The 23,239-nt window shown below is 37.8% G+C and overlaps 1 protein-coding gene across 1 annotated transcript; it reads left to right on the top strand.

Moving 5' to 3' along the window:
• The first annotated feature begins 520 nt into the window (after positions 1-520).
• Positions 521-21,452, top strand: wdr47a (WD repeat domain 47a). The gene is made up of 15 exons (XM_039694978.2): positions 521-689; positions 2,298-2,464; positions 3,129-3,212; positions 3,448-3,532; positions 4,706-5,496; positions 6,859-6,976; positions 9,603-9,784; positions 11,851-12,093; positions 12,318-12,381; positions 14,302-14,459; positions 15,234-15,403; positions 15,501-15,671; positions 17,060-17,191; positions 18,050-18,268; positions 20,119-21,452. Exons 2-15 carry the CDS (start codon positions 2,307-2,309, stop codon positions 20,259-20,261), a joined length of 2,718 nt encoding a protein of 905 aa, XP_039550912.1. The 5' UTR covers positions 521-689; positions 2,298-2,306; the 3' UTR covers positions 20,262-21,452.
• Positions 21,453-23,239: the final 1,787 nt, after the last annotated feature.

Raw genomic sequence — 23,239 nt, 5'->3', positions numbered from 1 at the left:
TACGTTCAAGAGTCAGATTACAGATATGATTACAGGCCGTGCTGCATTTTGATTTTGACTCACAAGAATGATTCATTAGGTAGTCGGACTATACTTTATATTCACTTAAAAAATAAATAAAAAGTAAAACAATTATGGAACACAAATTAACTTAAAAAAGCAAATATCAAACTATTGTTTTGGAATCGTCAGTTGACCTTTGAATTAATTGTTTAAAATTACCACATAAAAAAAGTAAAAATGAATTTTGCATCAAATGCGGGTATTTCATTTTGTGTTGTGTAACTTTTTTGCATGCTATTTGAGAATCGTACATAACCCTGACATCGTTCAAAGCCCAAAACAGCCCCTATAAACCGCTACTTTCTCGGCTTAGTATAAGTTTACACACACATACTGTAGTATAATGCGTATATAATGCTGCTAATCACAAATCCGCATTAAGCCTCAGTTTGGTGAATAACACGCAGGCCGGTGCGGGGCGGGTTTTGAGGGGGTTTGTGTGCGTGAGCGAGGATTGGTGGAGCGCGCAGAGGAAGCTTGTGCTTGACAACCAGCGAGCGCCAGAGACAACAAGAGCCTCTCGCCCCGAAACACGGAGGAAAAAAACACCAGACAGTGCGTGTCGACACACCCTCGGTGGACCCACAGAGGATTTCTGCACTTCGCGTATATGTAGAGTTTATCAGGTGAGATTTAAATCGCTTTTCACGGCGCTTATCGCTGTTGTTTTGAGGATAGGCGAGGCCGGAGAGGCTGCTGCTGCTCCGCCTGGATGACACACTCTCCCCTTGCAGCGTCAGAATAATGTAGATATGGGTGGATGTCCCCTCTCACTGGTGCTTGATAGGATGTAATGTGGCTTATCTAAGAAATAATTAATGTAAGCGGTGAGATAAATACATTGCAATGAGCTCATCTCGATCCAGCGATGAGAAAGCACGAGAAAGCAAATCTGCGTTGCCCATAGTGCAAGGTTGGGGCCCGGTGCTGTGGTTTAGTGGTTAAAAATGAAGGGTTTAAAGTTAAAATCCCCCAAAAAAGGGCAGTTCGTAAGCTACTACCATAGTGCTTCTTGTAGAACTGTATTTTTCTTCTTCACATTTTCCTTTGTGTGTGTTACAGCATCCTCAAATTAATAATATTATTGTTTAATATTATTATAATTAATATTAATACAGTTTTCTAATTTTTATGGTTGTAATTATTTTAGGTTTCAGCAATAATGTGTAATTTTTAAGCATAAGTCTAACTAGTGTTTTAATTACAGTTATTTCAAATGATTTAAAACAGGTTAGGTTGGATGTGAAAACATCTGCTGAGAAGAGAATAGTATTGAGGAACAGGCTGTTTTTGTTTTTTGGTGGAATGTCACCCCCCATGTGTGTGTGTGTGTGTTTACATCTGCAAATTCTGGCATGATGACTCTTCTTTTTCACAACATGGTCTGGTATTTTAATTAGAAGGTTGTTGTCGTTTTTTTCACTTGCAGTCTTCAAGCAATACAGTGTTTTATACATCACATCACACTTTACAATATTTTTCAATTAGTCAGTTTTAATGCAATGACTAACATTAACTAACAATAAGAAATACATTTGTTACTGTATTTATTAATCTTTGTTAACATTAGGTAATACAAATAGTTGTTAATAATGCTGTAATAAATGTACAAATTGACATAAGATAAATAAATGCTTTAGAAGTGTATTTTTATTGTTCATGTAACAAAAATAAAAAAACTAAATATAATATAATTGAAATAATTTAGTAATTAATTATTAATAACAGTATCCATGCCAAATGTTTGTTTTTTTTTTCAATCTAAATGATTGCAAATTGATTTCCTTTGTTCATTTAATCTGTTAATTTGCATGTTATATCTTATTATGAATGATTCATCCATGTGTTCAATGTTGTTGCTTTTTGGATCTGAATATTTAATCAAATCATCTCCAATCATTTAACCCGTTGATTGCAATCATCCGCCTCTTTTTTAACAATAAACCATAAGCGTGCTTTCAGATCTGTTTCCATCCAATCAACAACTGATGGATAGAACCACACCCTACAACTCTAATGTTGTGTCACCATACTGTATGTTAAAATAAAGTTACAGTACTACTTCCGTTACACTGCGATTGCCATAAAAAATGTTTCACGTTTCTTAGTAGTGGGGGTTCAAGCCCTTAAGGTCTGCTCACCACTGGTCGCTTGAGCAAATGTGAACTATAACTGTTTTTGTATAAAACCATATCCTAAACAAAGTGTTCATTCTCTCATCTTTTCTGTGAAAGCTTGCCACCATGACGGCTGAGGAGATCATAAATGTAAAGGAAGTGGAGATCATCAAGGTGATGCTGGACTTCCTAAACTCACGCAAGCTGCACATTAGCATGTTGGCCCTGGAGAAGGAGAGTGGGATCATTAACGGCCTCTACTCAGACGACATGCTCTTCCTCAGGTATGATCTAAACACACCTCTGGCAGAATTCAAATCCCGGCAAATATGGGACACCTAAAATAGCGTTAATACAATGCTTATGCTTTTGCCAATTTACAGCAGTTTTACTCTGCATTGAAGCTAGAAAATCAAGCATTGGTTTCACTAGAGTGCTGCAATGATGCCACATTTTTGCAGGCCAAACCAGAGGTTAGCATCACACTCGTTTCATCGACAAGAACCCATTTGGATTTTTCAATTGGCTTTTGGATTATTGCAGAAATTAAGCTCTGTGACCAGCAAAAGTTTATGATACTTACACGTTTTGTTCATCATGATTATATTCGCAAATTAACAAAAACTTTATGGATTTGGTCCGATCAACCAAAACGCATCTTAATGCGGCCCCTAAACAGGGCCACAGTCTGAATGATAAGATAACTCCAGAGTTTTACCACCAAGAATTTGCATGTAGTTTGTCTCTAGTGATTATTACTATTTGAGACAGTGTAAAACAACATAAATTCAGATGGTAACAAATACAAAGTTTCCTTTAAATATAGCCTAGTCTAAACTTGTATGTTCTTAGTTTGGAACTGGTACTGTTATTGTGCTATTATGAGTCCAATTTTCGAGGCTAGACGCACTCTTTTTCTCTCTTTCTCATTCATTCTCCCCTCTGCAGGCAGCTCATTCTGGATGGACAGTGGGATGAAGTGTTGCAGTTTATTCAGCCTCTTGAGTGTCTGGATAAATTTGACAGGAAAAGGTGAGAGATCAGCTCAGAATCTTTCCAGAATTTCAACCCAAATAATAGAAGCTCACTTGCACTTAAATGCACTTAAAATAAACGAATAAGGCATCTTTTTACCCTTTAGAATTGTATCATTTTGTACATAAATGCTGAATTGGGGTTCATTTAATTGTTTAATGTTTATGAATATTTAAATAAAATCAGACACTGCTGGTTTAACTTCCCATATATGTGCATTTTCCCCTCTCAGGTTCCGCTACATTGTTTTGAAACAGAAGTTTCTGGAAGCTTTGTGTGTGAACAACGCCATGTCTGCTGAGGATGAGCCACAGCATGTGAGTAACATCTATTCTGAAAAAAATCCTGAAAAAAAAAAAGTATCGCAGTTTCCACTAAAATATGAAGTAGCACAACTGTTTTTATTTTTGGTAATAAGAATAAATGTGTTTTTTTTTTTTTTGTTCACCAAATCAACATTAGAATTATTTCTGAAGGATCATGTGACTGAAAACTGGAGCAATGATGCTGAAAATTCAGCTTTACTATCACAGGAAGAAATTACATTTTAAAATATATTCAAACAGAAGACAGTTATTTTAAATTGTCATAATATTTTACAATATTACTGTCTTTACGGTATTTTTCATTAAAATAAATGCAGTTTAGGTGAGCGTAAGAGAGTTTCAAAAATATTTAAAAACCTTACCGCCCTTAAAGTTTTGAACTGTCATTTATGTATAATAATAATCTTTATAATAATCAACAGTAATGTGAACCAAACAATATTATATTATATATATTTTTTTAATTATATTATATAGAAGATAAAAGAATATGCATGTACAGTAGGTGATCAACCAGAATGCCACTTACCGCCGCGGCAAAATTAAACCAGCCGTATTTCAAAGTCGGTCGCGAAATGACCACCAGGTGGCGCAAAGGGACATTTAGCGAAAGCAAAACGTAATTATGTAAAAGTAGCCTACATTTTAAATAGAATATTGCTTTAAATATAATCTAAACTTTTATAGCAGAACATTTTATTAATCAAAAGTTAAAATAGGCCGCAGTCAGTGAAATAAATTGGGTGCTTTCAATGTACGCTATTGAGGAATGAGAAGACTGAATCAATCTTTTTGGTTTAGTTTCGTTTTGAATTGTTCTGTTTACAAGTTGACATTTCAATATAGATATACGTTTCAGGTCTGTGGAGTAGGATATACTTAGGCTATACGCTGAGTTTATATTTATGAGACGCGCTCCGTACCGCCGCCTGCGTGTCGTGATTATCTATAATTGTTTGCTTTTACTTCTTATGTATTAAGAAGGTTGATTACCTACTGTAAAGTCATTTTAGTTTATTTTGTTTCTGCTAAGCTTATTTTAATAATAGCATGTAAATCTTGAGAGATTATCATGTCCAAAAATCTATGTTAACACCATGTAAGAAACTGCTTGTTTGCAAATGTTTCTGACCAGCTTTCTTAATCTTCTCTCTCTCTGTTCAGTTGGAGCTAACCATGCAAGAGGCTGTGAAGTGTCTGCATGCTCTGGAAGAGTTTTGTCCAACTAAAGACGACTACAGCAAGCTTTGCCTTCTCCTGACGCTGCCCCGCCTCACCAACCATGCCGAGTTCAAGGACTGGAATCCGAGTACGGCACGGGTACAGTGTTTTGAGGAGGCCTGTGTCATGGTGGCGGAGTTTATTCCCGCTGACCGAAAGCTGAGCGAGGCGGGGTTCCGCGCCAGCGCCAACCGTCTATTCCAGCTTCTGATTAAAGGTGTACTGTACGAATGCTGCGTGGAGTTCTGCCAGAGCAAAGCCACCGGAGAGGAGATCACAGAGAGTGAGGTTCTTCTGGGTATAGACATGCTGTGCGGGAACGGCTGCGACGATCTCGACCTGAGCTTGCTTTCTTGGCTCCAGAACCTGTCGCCCAACGTCTTCTCTTGCGCCTTTGAGCAGAAGATGCTCAATATCCACGTGGACCGGCTTGTTAAACCTGCCAAGGCCACTTACGCCGACCTCCTCACTCCGCTCATCAGCAAGCTCTCCCCGTATCCCGCTTCCCCTCTCCGCCGCCCGCAGTCTGCAGACACCTACATGACCCGCTCTCTGAACCCAGCACTGGACGGCCTGTCCTACGGTCTCTCTGGCCAAGAGAAGAGAGGTGCGGGAACAGACGGAGGGAAAACTTCTCCCATGTCACACTCGTTTGCTAATATTCAACACCTGAACCGCAGTGTGATGATGGAGAATTCAGGATGTCACAGCATCTTTGAGGAGTCACCAGAGAGGTAAACATCACCTGATACAGCTTTAAATCTGCATTCGAGCTCGAGAAGCATTACACGCTTAAAACAAACTCCAGAATACTATTAGCAAATTACCTGTAATTATTAAAATGACAATGACTTAAATAAATAAATAAAGATATAACTTTCTGGTATATTTTAAAATATATTATTATAGAAAAGAGTTATTTTAAAGGAGCTGTATGTAAGAAATTTATTTCAAGTAATCATAAAATGGCCCTGATATGTCACTAGGCATTAAGAAATCATGTTCATTTCAAATACTTATATCACTGACAACAGTAGTCCGGCCAGGATATTGTCATTTAAAAAGTGAAGTTGCAGCCCTCAACTGATGTTGATGTTGTCATGTTGTGTTTTGGTCTGATGCTCCACCTATCTACTAATCACAAAGTCAGTGGTGTTGCAGCATCTGGGTGATAAAAAAATGTTGGATCCTGCAGCCTATCTGGCAACCTCAAGTCAGGGGGGAGGGGAAGGGGATACACCTCTCTACAGTAATTTGAAAGTGATTGCAGTACCAGTTTTGGCCACAATCTTACATACAGCTCCTTTAAATTGTAAAAATATTTCACAACATTACTGTTTTTTCTGTATTTGTGATCAAATAAATGCAGCCTTGGTGAGTATAAGGCCGTGTGTCCACCAAAGCGTTTTTCCACGCGCCTGGCGTATGTTTTCAATTGTTTGCAATGGGAGCGCCGCGTTTTTTAAACGAGGCGCTGAGCATTTTTATTGTTTTTTACTGGTCGCCGAGGAACTGATTCCGCACTATAATTTGTTTCATACTAACAATTTATTTTTCATCCATGTTGTTCAATTAGCTCTGCTGGTTTATGTCGTTGTACAGAAAGAATGTTGTGACAGTTGGTCAGTGTGGTTTAGTCCCGCCCCTCCTCCACTGTGATTGGACGGTTGAGTAAAAAGTGACAGTGATGAGCGCTGCGTTTTATCCAAAGTTAAAAAATTTTTAACTCCCGGCGACCAGTAAAAACGCCGGGCGCTCGACGCTTCAGCGTGAAAAAAATGCTCAGCACCTCCTCGTTACGGTCATGGCGTTTAAAAAACTTGGCGCTCCCATTGTAAACAATTGAAAGCACACACCAGGCGCGTGGAAAAACACTTTCTTGATTATTCTTGATTATTCCAAATTTCTGTTATTGTTTAAAACACCCTGTGAATAAAATGGCAATGTGTGTTGCATATTCAAGGCTTTTTCAGTTAAGATAAATTTTGATGAGTGTGGTAGAGAAGGATGACTTGAAAGCAGAATCTTTTCAGAACATGGTTATTGCTATATACTGTTGCGTCTGAAACAGTAATGTGGACTCTCTGGTCTTGCAGCTCCAGAACTGAAACTCCATCTGATAAAATGTTGAGCTCACCTGGTCCTCAAAACTCTCGCCCGGCCTCTGCCCCAGGTCAAGATGCTCCAGCACCTGGTTCTGCAGAGAAGAATGAGGTATTTTGTCGGTCGGTGTATCCATTGATGTCACCTGAACATTAGATTTAGTGCTACTTAACTGAATTATAAGGCATGTTGCTTTTCCAATTATTAGTTATGCGAGTATAACTCCCACACACATAAAATCTCATCTTCTCTAGCTTGCTTCCTAATCTAGATTTCAAATAAACCTGGCATTGTATTTTACGAATATTGTTGGCTCCTTGCCGAAGTGATTTGCTCGTCTTTTTGGATGAGTAATCTGCTAAATGCATTGATGTAAATGTAATATAACTTAAATTTAGCATTCAAATTCAAGTAAGTTTTTTAGTGACTCTCCAGCTGTTGTTATTAACATGCCTTGCAATTGTTTGTGAGCAGTAGAAGTTTGCATGTGCAGTCAAGCTCAGCTACTGCTTGCAATTTATCACTGCATAGTTGCACAGGGCTTGGATTGGCTGTTGCCAAGCTACTGTACAGTTGATAGGCATGTGTTTGTGATGGGACTGTTTGAGCAAACTTTCTACAATGTTCAATCATAAAGTTTGTTTTTGTGTGAAGAGTTCTGGAATGTTGACCTTTACATGCAGATCTCTCTTGTGTGAAGGGTTGTAGAACGTTGACTGTCAGAGGTTGTGATGAAAAGACTTCTAGATTGTTCCCCATTAGTGGCTGTTGTCTGGAATGCTTATATTTAGTCTGTTGTACGAAGGGTTCTAAAAGTAAATTGGAATGTTGTGCTATAGAACAGTGTTGTTTAGTATCATTCAATTTCACAAACACTGAACCCGACCGTTGATTTATTATCTAAAATAGTGCCCTAATACTAATACTGCTCAACACTCTCAACACCCATTCCATTTGTAGTTGTTTGTTTATACTGAATCGATTGCTTCCAAGAGCTAAAGTCAATAATCTTTGGTTTAAAGAACATTAAGTTTAAAAAAAAAAAGGCATCCTGACAACAAGTAACGAAATCATCAAACACAGGTCCATGTGTTGTGTCCTCCACACTCAATATAATACTAACAATTACAGAGTAGTCTGCAAATTACATGTCTAATTCTAAAAATCTTTTACAATCATTTGTATACAAAATAATTAATAAAGGAGACAGAGGAAACATTCAGAAAGACAGCCATTTACTTAAAGCTACACTGTGTGATTTTTACCCACATCTAGTGGTGAAAAGGTATATGACCATCCAGTGAATATTAGTTTCTGTTCCTCTCAATTCCGATTTCGTTTTAACTCCTACGGTGGCCAATGTAGTCCAAGATTAACATGGCTTCCAGTTCGACCTCGTCCATGAGAGTTAATTCAAACGTGTATGTCCCTCTTTGGCTAATGTACTTTCAAGATGGAGGGGCAACATGGCGACCGACATTAGAACCCCTTACCCGTATGTATTTTCAATGGCATATTATACACTCACGAGAATACTTTATTACTTGAACGAAGTAAATATATATTAATGAGCACATATATTTTTGAAAGAACTAAGTGTTTTTAGCTAAGAATAAACTAAAAGAGTTACACAGTGTAGCTTTAACCTTCTGTGTTCTCTGCACAAGGATATCTAAAACAATATCACAGCACATCTCCTCATGTCCTTCCAAGTTCGTTCTTTCAAGGTAGCCTGGCAACACCGTTCTTTAGGGGAACGCAAGTCTGTCCTTTCCGTTCTTAGAATTGAGAAACAGCCAATGCATTGATAGCTCTCATTGCAGAGACTCTAAGCTCTGTCAAAACAAACACAGTTTATTTCCTGTCTGGGTTTTAATCTGTGGTTGTAATCACTGTAGAGCTGTGATGTATTAAATCTGTTCACCAGACCAGAAAGTGACTCCCTTTCAGCGTCTGTCTACTCATAAGCTTTGAGGGTGAAATGGGAGTAACTTTTCAGCATTAAGGTCCTCGCACACTAAGTCCGTTTCAAAACACCAATCAAACCGCTTGCTACGGATGCAAAAAAATTTTTTTTTTTTGAGACAGACAAAAGGCAGTGTGCAAGTGTGATTGACATAACAACATAAAAAAATCGAATCAGGTTCGATTTTCTGCGGGTTTTTTTTTCCTCGTTTTTTTTGCATCCGTAGCAAGCAGTTTGAATGCCGCTTTGACAATTCAGAGCCACCGAATCACGAATACAAAAAACGCACACGAAAATTTCGGACTTTAGGCTTTAAAGTCAGAAATGGAAAGTTGTGATCGTCTTTTCTTCCCTATTGTGATGTATATCCGAGTGAATGGTCTTTTTGAACTAGAAAAAGTTTAGGGTGAGATTGTGTCTGTGTGGATTCGATTGGATGGTTGGTTGTTGTTTGCTATTGCTGAGATGTCATGTGAGTGACAGGTTGTCCCGCCCTCGTGTCAGTAAACACGACATCAGAGGAGAGATGTCTGCCAGAAGGAAGGGAAGTTATTTTGGTTAAAGGTTACGAGGGCACACGAATAAAAATTGTAATAATGATGTCAACAAAAAAAAAGGTTACGAGGGCACACGAATAAAAATTTTAATAATGATGTCAACAAAAAAACAATTTATAATAAACACAATTTATATAAACTATCTGTTTTTATTTCATGGTGACTCTCCATGAGATTCTCTCATCTCATCTTTGTCCCCTCTGTTTCTGTGTAGTTGTGGGACTCCACAGAGCAGTTTCAGGAGTACTACCGCCAGCGTTTGCGTGTCCAGCAGCATCTGGAACAGAAGCAGCAGCAGCGGGAACTCTACCAGCAGATGCTGCGAGAGGGCGGAGTCCAGCAGCACGAGGCTCCGCCCACCGCCAAGCACAACCTCACAGAGGCCTTCCTTACCAGGTCAGCCAAGCTCCACGTCACCGCTAACGTCACATCCAAAGGTCAGCTTTTGTTTCTAGAGCTGCACTGATCAGCTGAAGTTTACAAACACAAAGACGCAAGGTGAAATCTGATTCTGCTAGAAGCAAGAGGCTGGGATGCAGAGAAAAAGGCATGGCAGGTTCAATATCAAATGAAAGACTAATGAGATGTAGATGAGAATGACCTCAGGGTTTTACAGATGGTACAGCGAGCAGCCACAGAACTCGGAAGTGGGAGGAGAATTCCCTCAGGAATACAAACACATATACACACACATGACCTGTTTTACATTTGTGTGCCTTCAACTCACATTTACATAGTGTTTTTTTTTAGTACCAGACAGGGTAGTAGCTTGTATTCATGGTTTCCAGGACAATTTTTTTATGGCTGGCCCATGCTCTTCTGGTCTGACAAGTAGGCAATACCATCCACGACCCAACCTTTTTTTTTTTTTTTTTTTAAATAATACATGAAATAGTCAATTTTTTCATTACAAATTTTATTGTCAGCATAACAATTTGAATGAAAATATTACAATATTATATTTTTTTATTTGGTTTGTCTTCTTTTGCTTCAATGACAGCAGAACTCAAGCTGACATTAGTGTTTCTTTTATTTTTTATTCTTTCTAGTTCCAGCTTTTAAGTGTTAGTTCACCCAAAAAATAAACAATTCTGGCATCTAATATTCATCCTCAAGAGTTTACTTCATCTTTGGAGCACAAATAAAGATATTTTAAAGAAACTAAAAGTTTTTTTCAACATGATTGTGAGTAAATAAATGAAAGAATTCAAATTTTTGGGTGAAATACGCCTTAAAGTTATATTTGAAAATCAGAATGTTTTTGAACCAGAAAGTTTTTGGTGTATTGTGGGGCTCTCTTGTCATAAGGTCCCCGCCCCCCATTTGATGGCCTTTGTAATGGGGACGTGTGTGTGCGTGTGTGTGTGTGTGTGTGTGTTTTTGGCTTTGATACTTCTCTAGTTGTGTTGCTGTGGTTACGGCACAATTGTAACACAGAAACATAACAAAGGGCGGTTTTGGAACTCTGCCGTACCGTTCCACTGGTGATGTCATCATTAAAGTCCACAACCATAAATAATGCAGTGTACCCGAGGGGAGGGCAGGGCAGAAGAAACATTCATTGTTCTTTCAACAGAAGCCATACTTGTCTTGAGTTATTAAAGAAATGTAGGATGTTAATTTGAAAATATATCAGGACAAGTATAGCTTATTAAGAAAAATAATCTAAAAACGAATAAAAACCTATTCTGTGTTCACACTGGCCTCGTGCCATCTGCTTCAGGGGATTTTGAGGGGGAAACCCCCCTTGGGCACAAGGAAATGACCAGTTGTGTTAATCGTGGCTTGTGTTTGGCAGAGATTAAGAGGAATATCAAATGAAAGGCTAATTAGATGAACCTCCGGCTTCTACAGATGGTGCAGCGAGCAGCTATGGATCCTTCAGTGGGTGGAGAAATCCCCAAAGAAAACACTTATACATTTCATAAGCTATATGCACTTTGATGTGTATGTTATTAAAAAAGCAACTGTGATCATCAGTAATCATAAGAACTTAAAAATAAATCTTTTGAGCTAGCTCGAAGTTAGTCCCATTTAGCCAGGCATTTAACTATTAGTATTAGTTCATTCTGGTCACTTTGACTGGAAGCAACTGTATGAGCGACATGTAAAATGACCAGTGGCCATATTCACATACAGTTTATATATCTCTATAGTGTAATTGTGAATGTCTCAGATGAAACCCTGGGTCCACTTGCAACCAGGGTCCAGAGCATGTAAAAATAGTGCAAAATATGGTTTCAAGGCTTGTAAGTTTCAAGTTTATGTAATGGTATAAAGTTCATTTTAAAATTCAGATGAAAAAATAGTTACTGACTTACTCCATTAAGCCAAATTGTATTTTTGATTTAAATAGGATCTAATGATTTTGAGAAAGCTCTTTTTGCAGTGAACAGTCAGCGGGCAGTCTGTGGGCACCAAGTTGGCTCTAAAGCTTCATGTTTTTGTATGTATGCATGCAGGTCTATTCAAAGACTGGAGGAGCTGAATGTGGGAATGGATGATTTGGGAGAAGAGGTGCAGGCTCTCTCTCAGCAGTGTAATGGAGGCAGTACCAACAACAGCGAGGCGATAGATGCCTCAGCCAAGCCACAGACACAGGAAGGGGTTGGAGGAGCCAGTCATGTGGTCACCAGCACTCCTCAGAGGTCAGCAGGGCAAGCAGCCCTCCCTCCGCCCAGCCAGTCTCCTGTACTGTCCCAGAGGTGAGAAGAGACCAGTTCTCTAACTCTTTCAAGTCACACTCAATTCATTTATCAGTCAATCAAAGAGTTTCAAAATTTCTACTCTAGTGAATCCTGAAACGTAAGATTGTTTTTGAGGAAAATATAAGCTTTTTGTCATATCAAATTTGTGAAATTTGCTTGGTTATGTTTTTAGCGATTATTAATGTTTAGGGTTCTAAAAAAGGTTTTCTTTTCACCTGCAGTGTCCACACCGAAGACAAAACTGGACTGAATGACAGCAGTTTGACCCGCTCTAAAGGCCCAGAGGTACACCTCAACCTATTTAACCCTATAAAGCCTACTGATACACAAATATATAATGCTTCATATATATATAATCAGGGCCTGAAGTTAATTTTTTCGGCCACCGGCCACTGTGGCAGGTGGATTTAAAAATTCACCTGCCACAGAGACTTTTTACCAGCCATTTTTTTTTTGCCTCATAAACGTAAAAAAAACAACAACAAAAAAACGGGAATTTCACAATATTGTTCTTTAACTTGTAAGAACACAAATTTAAGTGCTGTCAAGTACTAATAACTCTAATAACATACATTTAAAAAAAATCTTTTTATTCATTGATTTTGACAGACACACACACACACACACACACACACACAACATATATAGTATAGGCTATAATATAGTATATACTCAACAGATAGACCTACCGCAGCTCGTAAACAAATCACACGCGGCTGTGTTGATGGCAGATTTAGTCACGTACAGGTCGTACTCTTAACAGCTTTTAGTTACAGCGTTCAGGAACGGTTAAATATGAACTAAATTAATACTGTTATTACTGATAAAATTACCGGGTACTGGACATTTTCTCACCGGTTCCCAACTCCCAACATGCACAGTTGCACACGCACACACATCTGTGCAACTGTCATTGTACTTTAACCTACTAACTTACAGCGACGCGTTACATTATCTCATCCCATCTCATCAACAGTTTAATACTCGCACACGTAGTCGGAAAAAGAGCCTCATCTTCTTTCTGATCGCATGAACGTTACGAAACAACAGTCGCTGTCATAAATCAGCCGCTCACGAACCTTGCCATTGCCGCCGATTGTTCACTTTGTATTAAAATGTCTTCTTTACTTTTCTTTTTCTCATCCTCATCTTTTTGTTGGCTGTTTGTTTTGTTTCAGCTGGCCTCTTTACCCCAGTAATGTGCCGCCACATTTTAGCTAAAGTCCACCGCAATAGCGGACTTCGTTGAAATGTAAAAATCCTAATGAATCACTCAATTCTCATTGGCTACCTGCCAATGTGGCAGGTAGATTGACAGTGTTACCCGCCAATAGCAAAATTCACCCGCATTTGGCAGGTGGTCGGGTGTTAATTTCAGGCCCTGTATATAATACTCTCATCTGATTGGTAGTTCATACTTTTTAGCAAGTAAAAGGCCTTTTATTGTCATTCTAAAAATGTCCCCTTTCAGGTCGTGGTCCACGTTTGCTGTGAAGTGTGAAAAATGATTTTTACAAAGTAAACTTAAATATTACTTTTATAATGTTAATAAAATTTAAAAAAGATGGAACTTTTTAGAAAAATCTGGTTAAAATGTGAGCATCATCAAATATGGCATGGGTTTTAAGGAACATTTATTTATACATCTTTCAATCATCATTGTATTATATTATAAGTTTTGCCCCCAAACAATTAAAACTAAAACTAATTGATCATAAAACTAGATACTAGAACTTATTATTGAGAGTTGGGGAGTGGCAACTGATATTTATAGGAATTTTATGTAAAGTTAATAAAGTTATAAAGAGCTCATTATTGACGAGCTATCAGAATGTCATACAAATATTTTGGCCTTATAAATAAAAGCTGCACCAAATTGCATATTTTGCCTCTGAATTAAATTTGTTTCCCTTGTTGAGTATGAGTTCAAAAGTCTGATTTATCTAATTAGATACTCAACCAAAAACAAGTATGCCAAATTTTTAGACTTTTGTTTCAAATGTTGGGCTTTTTTACAGAGTTAACATTCACTGAATAAAACATTCTCCCTCTGAAAGCTTTAGTGTTGGTTTAATTACAGCTCTAAAACTTCTCAGATCAAAGAAAGATTAGGGATTGTTCAGGGATTATTTGAGATTAAATGAACATAATCTTCAAATAACCCTTCTCACATGCCAAATGTGTGTTTATATGCGTATATTGCAGAAAGAGACGTCTAAAGCCAAGTTTGTGATGGTCAACACCCTGGAGGATACGCAGGCGGTCCGCGCCGTGGCCTTCCACCCCACAGGAACATTATACGCGGTCGGCTCCAACTCTAAAACTCTGCGCGTGTGTGCCTACCCCGACACTCTGGACACGAGGTCAGCCGCCCACACACTGCATTAAAATCTGCTTAAAAGATCTGAATCAGATCCGTTATAAATGATGGGATACAAGCAAGGGCCTGAAATCCTCATTTCAGCTGCCCAACTTTAATTTTAAAAACTAGAAAATGAAAGTGTCTGAGAAACCAGCAAGAGTGCTGTTTTTGCCAAAGCATTTTGAACGATTCAATGATCCATTCATAAAGAGAGTCACTTGCTTTGTTCCTGAATGAATAAGCTGTTTGAATGAATGACTCAGTGACTCACAGTTACTTGCCGCCACCTACTGGCTGTTTTAGTTTTTATTTGTAAAGTAGTGCTTGTAAAGTATTATAGTTGAATACTTACTACAATACCGAAATATATTTTATTTAAACATTAACACATTATTAACGCAATCATAACTGCAGTGTAAATACATTTAATGCTGCTTAGCGTCTGTGCCACTTCTGTATGCAGTGCAAACATGGATTTTGTTGATACTGATTTCATTTGATTAGTAACAGCCTAAAGTGTCTTATTATTCTAACTTAATAATATCATCAGAAAATAGAGCCATTATTTATCAATATCGATCACCCTTTCCAAGTCTTATTGTGTACGATTCATCACTGCATGCTATTCCAAATGAAAATAAATGTTAATACAATTGTAACTTGTTCTGGCTGAATCAACCAAGTGTGACAGTTCGTTTGTAGGGAATCAGAACCTTTTAATAAACATATTAATAAAATCTCTTTATATATTTGTATTGTTGTTTTTCGTGTTCAGTGGCTCGTGCACGAGTAAACCTCCTCCAATCCGCTTCAAGAGGAACAAGCATCACAAAGGCTCTATATATTGTGTGGCCTGGAGCCCCTGCGGACAGTTACTGGCCACCGGCTCCAACGACAAATACGTCAAAGTGCTGCCCTTTAACCCTGAAACCTGCAATGCTACAGGTGAGGGGAGAAAGATTGCAAACCAACATTCATGAATCTTCAGAGGAATTTAATGTAGTTTGGTTGAATGACTTGTACTTTATATATTAAAATTCAGGTCCTGATCTGGAGTTCAGTATGCATGATGGGACTATCAGAGATCTGGCGTTTATGGAGGGTCCTGAGAGCGGAGGGGCCATTTTAATCAGTGCAGGAGCTGGAGACTGTAACATCTACACCACCGACTGCCAGAGAGGACAGGGACTGCATGCACTGAGTGGACACACAGGTACACCTCATATCATATCATACATATCATATATACACATTAGGGGTTGAACCGACTAGCCGATTAGTCGACTAGTCGACCTTAATGCAATGCCGTGACGCTTTAAGCTTGACTAGTCGCGTTGATCATGTGACACTATATGATTGCGCTAATTTTAATAGTATATGGCCGCGTTAAAGACGACAACAGATGAAGAGCCCAGAGGGTCATTGCAGCAAGAAAGCAGCATTGGCACATAAAGCGTATGGGAATACTTTACTAATGTAGCACCACTATATTGTTGAAAACGAAAGTAAAAGCATGACGCACGCTCTCTGTTTTACCGGGAAATGAGAGCAGTCTCTTTTAAAATCATTCAAACATTAGCCTATTTTTTTTCCATATATTTATTTAAACATATTAATGCATCTAATTCACCCGCAATCAATTGGAATATTATTTGGTATTACTTAGATCCATCACTAACGTGCAGATGTGAATTTATAGCTTTTTTTTTTCTTTTCATCTTAAGTGATGATGTAAACAGCGGGCTGTTTAGCTACATCTGTGTTTCTGTGATCTGATTGCTATCCGATCGCGAAAAGACCAGGTGTAAGCTAAAAGCCCTCCGAAACGCATTGGAGACGGATTTAAATCCGATCGCTCAAACCACTTCATGAGGAGGTCTGGGCCGCTTTACAGACGAAACTGGACTCGTATCTGGTTGTTGAAACCGCATATGTAAATTGGAATTCTCCCAAAAATGCTAAAATAAAACGTGTGAGAGCAGCCTGTGCTATTATATTCATTATATGACGAAGCTATAAAACGCACCGCAGCTGAGCATCTATTCATAAAGCCAACGCGCAAACTATCGTAAATCAAAGTGAAAGTAAGTCACAGACGCTTAACACACAATCATCTTCGTTAAAAGTAAAGAAACAAAATGATCTTACCAGTGCTGTCTCTCTTATTGCGGTCTTTCATTGTGAAATTAGCTGATGATCAATAAAATGCAGCTCATTACTGTTGCTTTCGGTGCTGTGAACTCCGCTAAATCTGCATACAGCTCGTTTGAAGATCGGATGCGAAAACATATTTATGTGTAAATGGAATCGTTTTGATAAATCAGGTCAGTAAAAACGCATGAAGTGTCCAGGTGTAAACGGCCCCATTATGAGCTGTTAGCGTCTGTATAATTTTCTGTTAATTAATTGCAAATTGTGGCATGTTGCAAATCTGTCACATCTCTTGTGTTTGTATGAATGACGTCAGCGACTAGTCGACGTCGACTTGACTTTGATGTCATAACAGTCGACTTCAAAAAATCTGAAGTCGTTCAACCCCTAATACACAGATCCTCATAAATATTTTCGTTCTTATGTGATGTGTGTGTTTTCTCTCCTCAGGTCATATTCTGTCTCTGTACACATGGGGGGGCTGGATGATCGCGTCTGGCTCTCAGGATAAGACCGTGCGTTTTTGGGACCTACGTGTTCCCAGCTGTGTGAGAGTGGTGGGGACGTCCTTCCAAGGCTCAGGTGGGATTGATTTGACGTGAAATGACCCAGTAACAGTTTCTGATGGTTTTTGGTTCATGGTTTCTAGCTGGTCTATGCTGGTCATTTATGCTCATTAGCTACTTCAAACTGGTCTAGATGGTTCATTAGATGCTAGTGGGGCTGAAATCTTATTGGTAGACCATTTTGGTCAAGCTATTTAGAATTGGTATATCACACACACACACACATATATATATATATATATATATATATATATATATATATAAAATAAAAATAAAAAAAACCTGAGCTGGTATGACCCGGTTTTTCTGACTGTATATCTGACCTGATTCACTGGCATCGTATGGCTGCCATATCACAATCACATACTAATGCCCTTTGCAATTTTGGATTTTTATTATTCCAAAATAAAATATTTTTTATTATTTTCAGAAATATTTTTTTATTTCTTTTTGTTTCTGTTTTGGTTATTTTAGTACGAGGTTAAATTTAATGAAAATGACAAAGTTGCCCCAGCAACTAACTGGAAAGAATCGTTATTACAGTTAAAGTTTATTTTATTTTGAGTAATAAAGGTTTTTTGTGGCTTTAGTTTAAGTTAACTATTATAAACCCTGTATAAAAACCCTGTTTCAAAATATTGTGTTGGACAATTAAAGCATACTACAGTGAAAATAATTACAACAGTGTATGACATTATATTGCCTCTTTATGCCCCATTCAGAAATATTGTGAGAAGCTTTTGACTAAATAAAATGAATATAAATGTTGTCTCCACATTCACAGTCTAGGTAGTCAGTTTTGGTCAGTGTTGTTGAATTGTAGTGTTGAGTTTGTGATTGTTGATGTGGTGTGTATCCTTTGTGTGTGTCTCAGGCAGTCCTGTGGCATCAGTGGCGGTGGACCCGAGCGGGCGCCTGCTGGCGACAGGGCAGGAGGACAGTTCCTGTATGCTGTATGACATCAGAGGCGGGCGCATGGTTCAGACGTATCAACCGCACTCCAGCGATGTCCGATCGGTGCGCTTCTCCCCCGGGGCTCATTACCTGCTCACGGGATCCTACGACACCAAGGTCATCGTCACTGACCTACAAGGTGAGATTAAAGATGCCCCTTTCTGTTATTGAACTGAATATATGTCAAGTCATCTTCATTTATATAGCGCTTCTAACAATGTAGATTGTTCCAAAGCTGCTTTACAGTTATAATAGGAAGTCAAAGCAACAGAGATTGTTTGGGCTACAACAGCTCTAGAATAAAGTTATTTTCCTGCTAAAGTTAGTTTTAATTGATTCACTTCCGTCGCAACGATCATTAGTTATTAAAGGGATACTCCTTACACTGGGATACACTGTGGCGCATATTTATCTATGGACTCGGCGCAGTAATATCATCACTCCGGAGAGTGAGAGGGGGGAGAGTTTTACTGCGCCAAGTCGAAGTGCTCCCAAGCACTTTCTGTGGTATTCCGACATACATTATAGTTATCCACTTTACACGCTTAGAAAAGTGCAACGTTTTATTTTGTGTCACCATCCTAGGTCGAGTTACACTGCTCGAGTAACTGTATTTAAATAGGGAAAATGTGGAGGTGTTTGGTCGCTTCTGTGCTTGGCCGATATTAAATGAACTCGGCTAGTTAAGTGCTATCAAAGTGTCTTGTGCGCCAGAGCAATTGAGTGCTCGCACTGAGACGAGAGAGGTATGTATCAACTCGTTTTAGTTAAGGGAATAACATAGTTTCATATGACAAAAAGGTGAAGTATCCCTTTAACTTAGGGGCCGCTAACACGACACCGTTTTAACAGAAAACTCACTCTACGCAAACTTTAAAAACGCAAACCTGTGAGAATGCTGATGGCGTTTACATGCTTATTAGGAGTTAAATCTATAGGTATGCGCATTTGAATACATTTGTGCAGGCATGTAGTCCTTCCCTAAAAAAACAACCCTCAACAAACTACTTGTCTGGCCTTGAAATTTATACTACAGAATTTTATTGTTTAGGCGTAGCCACGTGAACCGGAATCATCCCGGCAACTTAAGTTGATCAAACTAGTGTTATTTTAGTATCATTGAGATACTGTTATTAATATTTTGAATCAGTTTTAATTTTATATATACATTTATGTTTTCATTTTACAAGTTTTGGGACATTTTCAAGTTTAGTACTTTACAGTTTTAGTACTTTTTGTAGTGTTTTTTTATATCTGTATAGTTTTTGTTTATTTTAATTTCAAATTTATTTGATTTAAGTTTTTATTATATTTTATTTTATTTCAGTTAAAAGTTTATTTTATTTCAAGTAAAATGTTTTTTTTTTATGGTTTTAGATTTAGTTAACTATAACCCTCCTCTAAACCTTTATATTTATTTATTACATTTTAATATATTTTACCACATATATATTAGAGAGTGTTAAGAGTGCATAATGGAAAATAATTTAAATGGAAAAAACAATTAAAAGTATTAATATTGCATTTTTTTGGCATAAATTTTCACTTTTCTCCTTATTCGGTGTGTGCCAAAAGGCTAACACATACACACACACAAAAAAATTATCAGGGTTTCCACAGTCAAACAAAAAAGGAATTATTATAGTGAATATATATTGTTCCCAGTTGTGCTTTTCTGTACAATATTTACAGTAATAAGTTTGAAATGGCTCTTTATGTGTTTAATCTAAATATATATATATATATATATATATATATATATATATTTTATTTTTTTTTATCTGTAGGATATCCGATATTGTCAAATAACTGAAGAAGTTCATTGGTCAAAAAGGGCGGGAACCTGTTTTATAGTTTGTTGAAGTGTCCGCCACACTTATAATGCAGTGTATAACCTATGATGCAGTGTAAATATGTATTGTAACATTTTTGAAACATTTAAAAAAAATGAAATGATTTTTTTGATCATTTTACTGTATGTGTGCACAGGTGACCTGACGAAGCCGCTGCCGCTGACTGTAGCGGGTGAGCATGCGGATAAGGTGATCCAGTGCAGGTGGCACACACACCACCTCTCCTTCTTGTCCTCCTCCGCTGACCGCACTGTCACACTCTGGACACAGGCCACGTAGAGCCAGCTCTGAGGGAAACAACACGTGCATTTATTAATGTATGACGCTGTGCTTCTGTTTTATTGGTATGATTGTGTATTTATGACAGTTCTGATTCACAGTGTGTGGCTGAGATAAATGCAAACCCTTTTTATGTACATAGTAACTGATTGACTGCCAGTGCCATGTGTCTGTGCGTCTCATGATCGTGAGCCATATTGGGATGTGATGCTTTGCTGTAGTGTGCTTGGCTACATATGCACTTCCATTCAGTAACCTTTATCAAACACTGAACCACATCACACAGAATTGGAAAAACACAGACTCAGTGGTGTCATGTGATCTATCCTGTGGCCTTCCTGAGATTTTATAGCATCTCTGTGTGTCCGCTTAGCACAATCACAGTGCGTCTGTACTTGCCTGTTTGAATCTAGCCTCTAGAAATAGATGCAGTTTTTTTTTTATTTAAGTCATTAATGTATCATTGCAAACTGCTGAGTGAAACCTGTAAGAGTGGAAAATGTTGGAGTGAGATGTACATGCAGTCCAATGCTTGGCTGAAATATGGATATTTTTATGGCCTGCTGCAAATACTGTATCAAAATTCAGCTGCTCGTGCAAATATCAAAACCAAGTCAATGTAAACTGCCTTTGTAAATGCTGTCAAGTAAGTCCGTCATTTAAAGTGGTTGATGTTTGAATTTCACAGTTTTTGCAGCCCTTGTGAGTGCACTGCCTCTGGATTGATGGCATGATCAAAGTATTGAGTTTTTAAATGTAGATTTAAGGGAATCTACACTTCAGTCTATGTGCTGAAAGAAACATTAGATTAAATGTTTTGGGCATTGGCACATTGGCTTGTTAACTTCAATTAACAAGTGAATTTGTTTGATAATCTTGCACTTTTATTTTTGTTTTATAATATTTGTCCCCCATATTCTGGGTTGTTTATGTTGTATATTTTTAATGATGTAGATTTTTATTATTTAATGTTATTAGGTTTTTGTTATTAATGTTATTAATTTTAAATCAAAGCCAAACTAACATTTTGACACGTTTATGCGAATAAGCAGCCCTCTTGAAGTCATGTAGTGAAATATTGTGTTGTTGCTGTGTTCCTTTAATAAATGATATTTGGACATCAGTGACTACATAAGGCACATGGGACAAGTTTGTTGCTGCTGTGTCGGAATAAATAACCCTATTCTCAAATATGGCTCCATTCATTTGCATTAAGCACTATAGTGGGTCAAACTCTTTTTCAGTTTCTTGATCTTGATTGATTTATTTTAACGGTGAAAATATTGGATTGTTTTGTCACACCACTGAGAATGATCATTCATTATAGAACCATCATTAGTCAATAATAGACAATGGGAGCTGAAGTTAGCTACTCTCTTGAATGGTCATCGATGCATTACACATGATGCGTTATTGTGTAGGCCTATTACGTCGCTTAAGGTCCAAAATTAGTTCCAAACGCCAAATGAGCTATATATATATATTTTTTTAACTATTTTAAGGAAAATATAGGCTAGCTATTTTAAGGGCTGGTGAGATTTTTTATTTATTTTTTTTTTTTACTTTTATAAACGCAGACACTTATGATACACAAATCAAATTCCACCAATGGCTGGAAAGTAAAAAAAAAAAAAAAAAAAAAAACGCAAATCATCCATTCTCTGATTTTATTGAATAGCATATAGGTATGCATTACGAAGACATTACGTCTATACGTCCAGCCCATCCATGTTATTTACATTGAATACTGTACTTTCGTTACTTTCGTAAGTTTTGTTTTTAATTCAGTTACAGCCTAACTTTGCAGACGCGGTGGATCTTAGCTCGCCATTTCGTGGATCAAGGTTATTCAACATGATGAACAGAATTGGTGAGTGAGATGAACAGCACGATTGGTAAACTCAACGCATTATAAATATCTCAATATCTCAGCTCTGGAAGGGTCTAGAACCTCCATTTTTGCACTCAGGTCTAAGTCTAATGGGCCTCTATCAGAATCCAGAGTTTTGAGAAGATTGGGGATACTTAAATTTTCGCCCCCCCCCCCCAAAAAAAACGTAAGGGGTAACAGTGTCGTTTTTTTTTCTGGTCGAAATTTTGAGTTTCGATATCTCAGCTCTGGAAGGGTCTAAAGCCTCCATTTTTGCACTCAAGTCTAAGTCTCATGGCCCTCTATCAGAATCCAGAATTTTGAGAAGATTGGGGATACTTAAATTTTCGCCCCCCAAAAAAAAATACGTAAGGGGTAACACTGTCGTTTTTTTTTTTTTTTTTCTGGTCGAAATTTTGAGTTTCGATATCTCAGCTCTGGAAGGGTCTAAAGCCTCCATTTTTACACTCAGGTCTAAGTCTCATGGCCCTCTATCAGAATCCAGAGTTTTGAGAATATTGGGGAAATTTAATTTTTCGCCCCAAAAAAAAAAACGTAAGGGGTAACACTGTCGTTTTTTTTTTTTTTTCTGGTCGAAATTTTGAGTTTCGATATCTCAGCTGTGGAAGGGTCTAAAGCCTCCATTTTTGCACTAAGGTCTAAGTCTCATGTCCCTCTATCAGAATCCAGAGTTTTGAGAATATTGGGGAAACTTAATTTTTTGCCCAAAAAAAAAAAAAAAACGTAAGGGGTAACACAGTCGTTTTTTTTTTTCTGGTTGAAATTTTGATTTTCGATATCTCAGCTCTGGAAGGGTCTAAAGCCTCCATTTTTGCACTCAGGTCTAAGTCTCATGGCCCTCTATCAGAATCCAGAATTTTGAGAAGATTGGGGATACTTAAATTTTCGCCACAAAAAAAAAAAAAATGTAAGGGGTAACACTGTCGTTTTTTTTTTTCTGGTCGAAATTTTCAGTTTCGATATCTCAGCTCTGGAAGGGTCTAAAGCCTCCATTTTTGCACTCAGGTCCAAGTCTCATGGCCCTCTATCAGAATCCAGAATTTTGAGAAGATTGGGGATACTTAAATTTTCGCCACAAAAAAAAAAA

The sequence above is a fragment of the Pimephales promelas genome, chromosome 5, assembly GCF_988280905.1.
Source record: "Pimephales promelas chromosome 5, fPimPro1.hap1.1, whole genome shotgun sequence".
In the NCBI taxonomy this organism is placed as follows: domain Eukaryota; kingdom Metazoa; phylum Chordata; class Actinopteri; order Cypriniformes; family Leuciscidae; genus Pimephales; species Pimephales promelas.
Note: the sequence above shows the minus strand (reverse complement) of the source record. Positions and strands in the feature narration are given on the sequence as shown.

Coding starts and splice junctions, on each gene's coding strand:
- wdr47a (XM_039694978.2), top strand. CDS start 2,307: ATGACGGCTGAGGAGATCATAAATGTAAAGGAAGTGGAGATCATCAAG. Junction 3,533..4,705: donor CTGAGGATGAGCCACAGCAT/GTGAGTAACATC, acceptor CTCTCTGTTCAG/TTGGAGCTAACCATGCAAGA. Junction 5,497..6,858: donor TTTGAGGAGTCACCAGAGAG/GTAAACATCACC, acceptor CTGGTCTTGCAG/CTCCAGAACTGAAACTCCAT.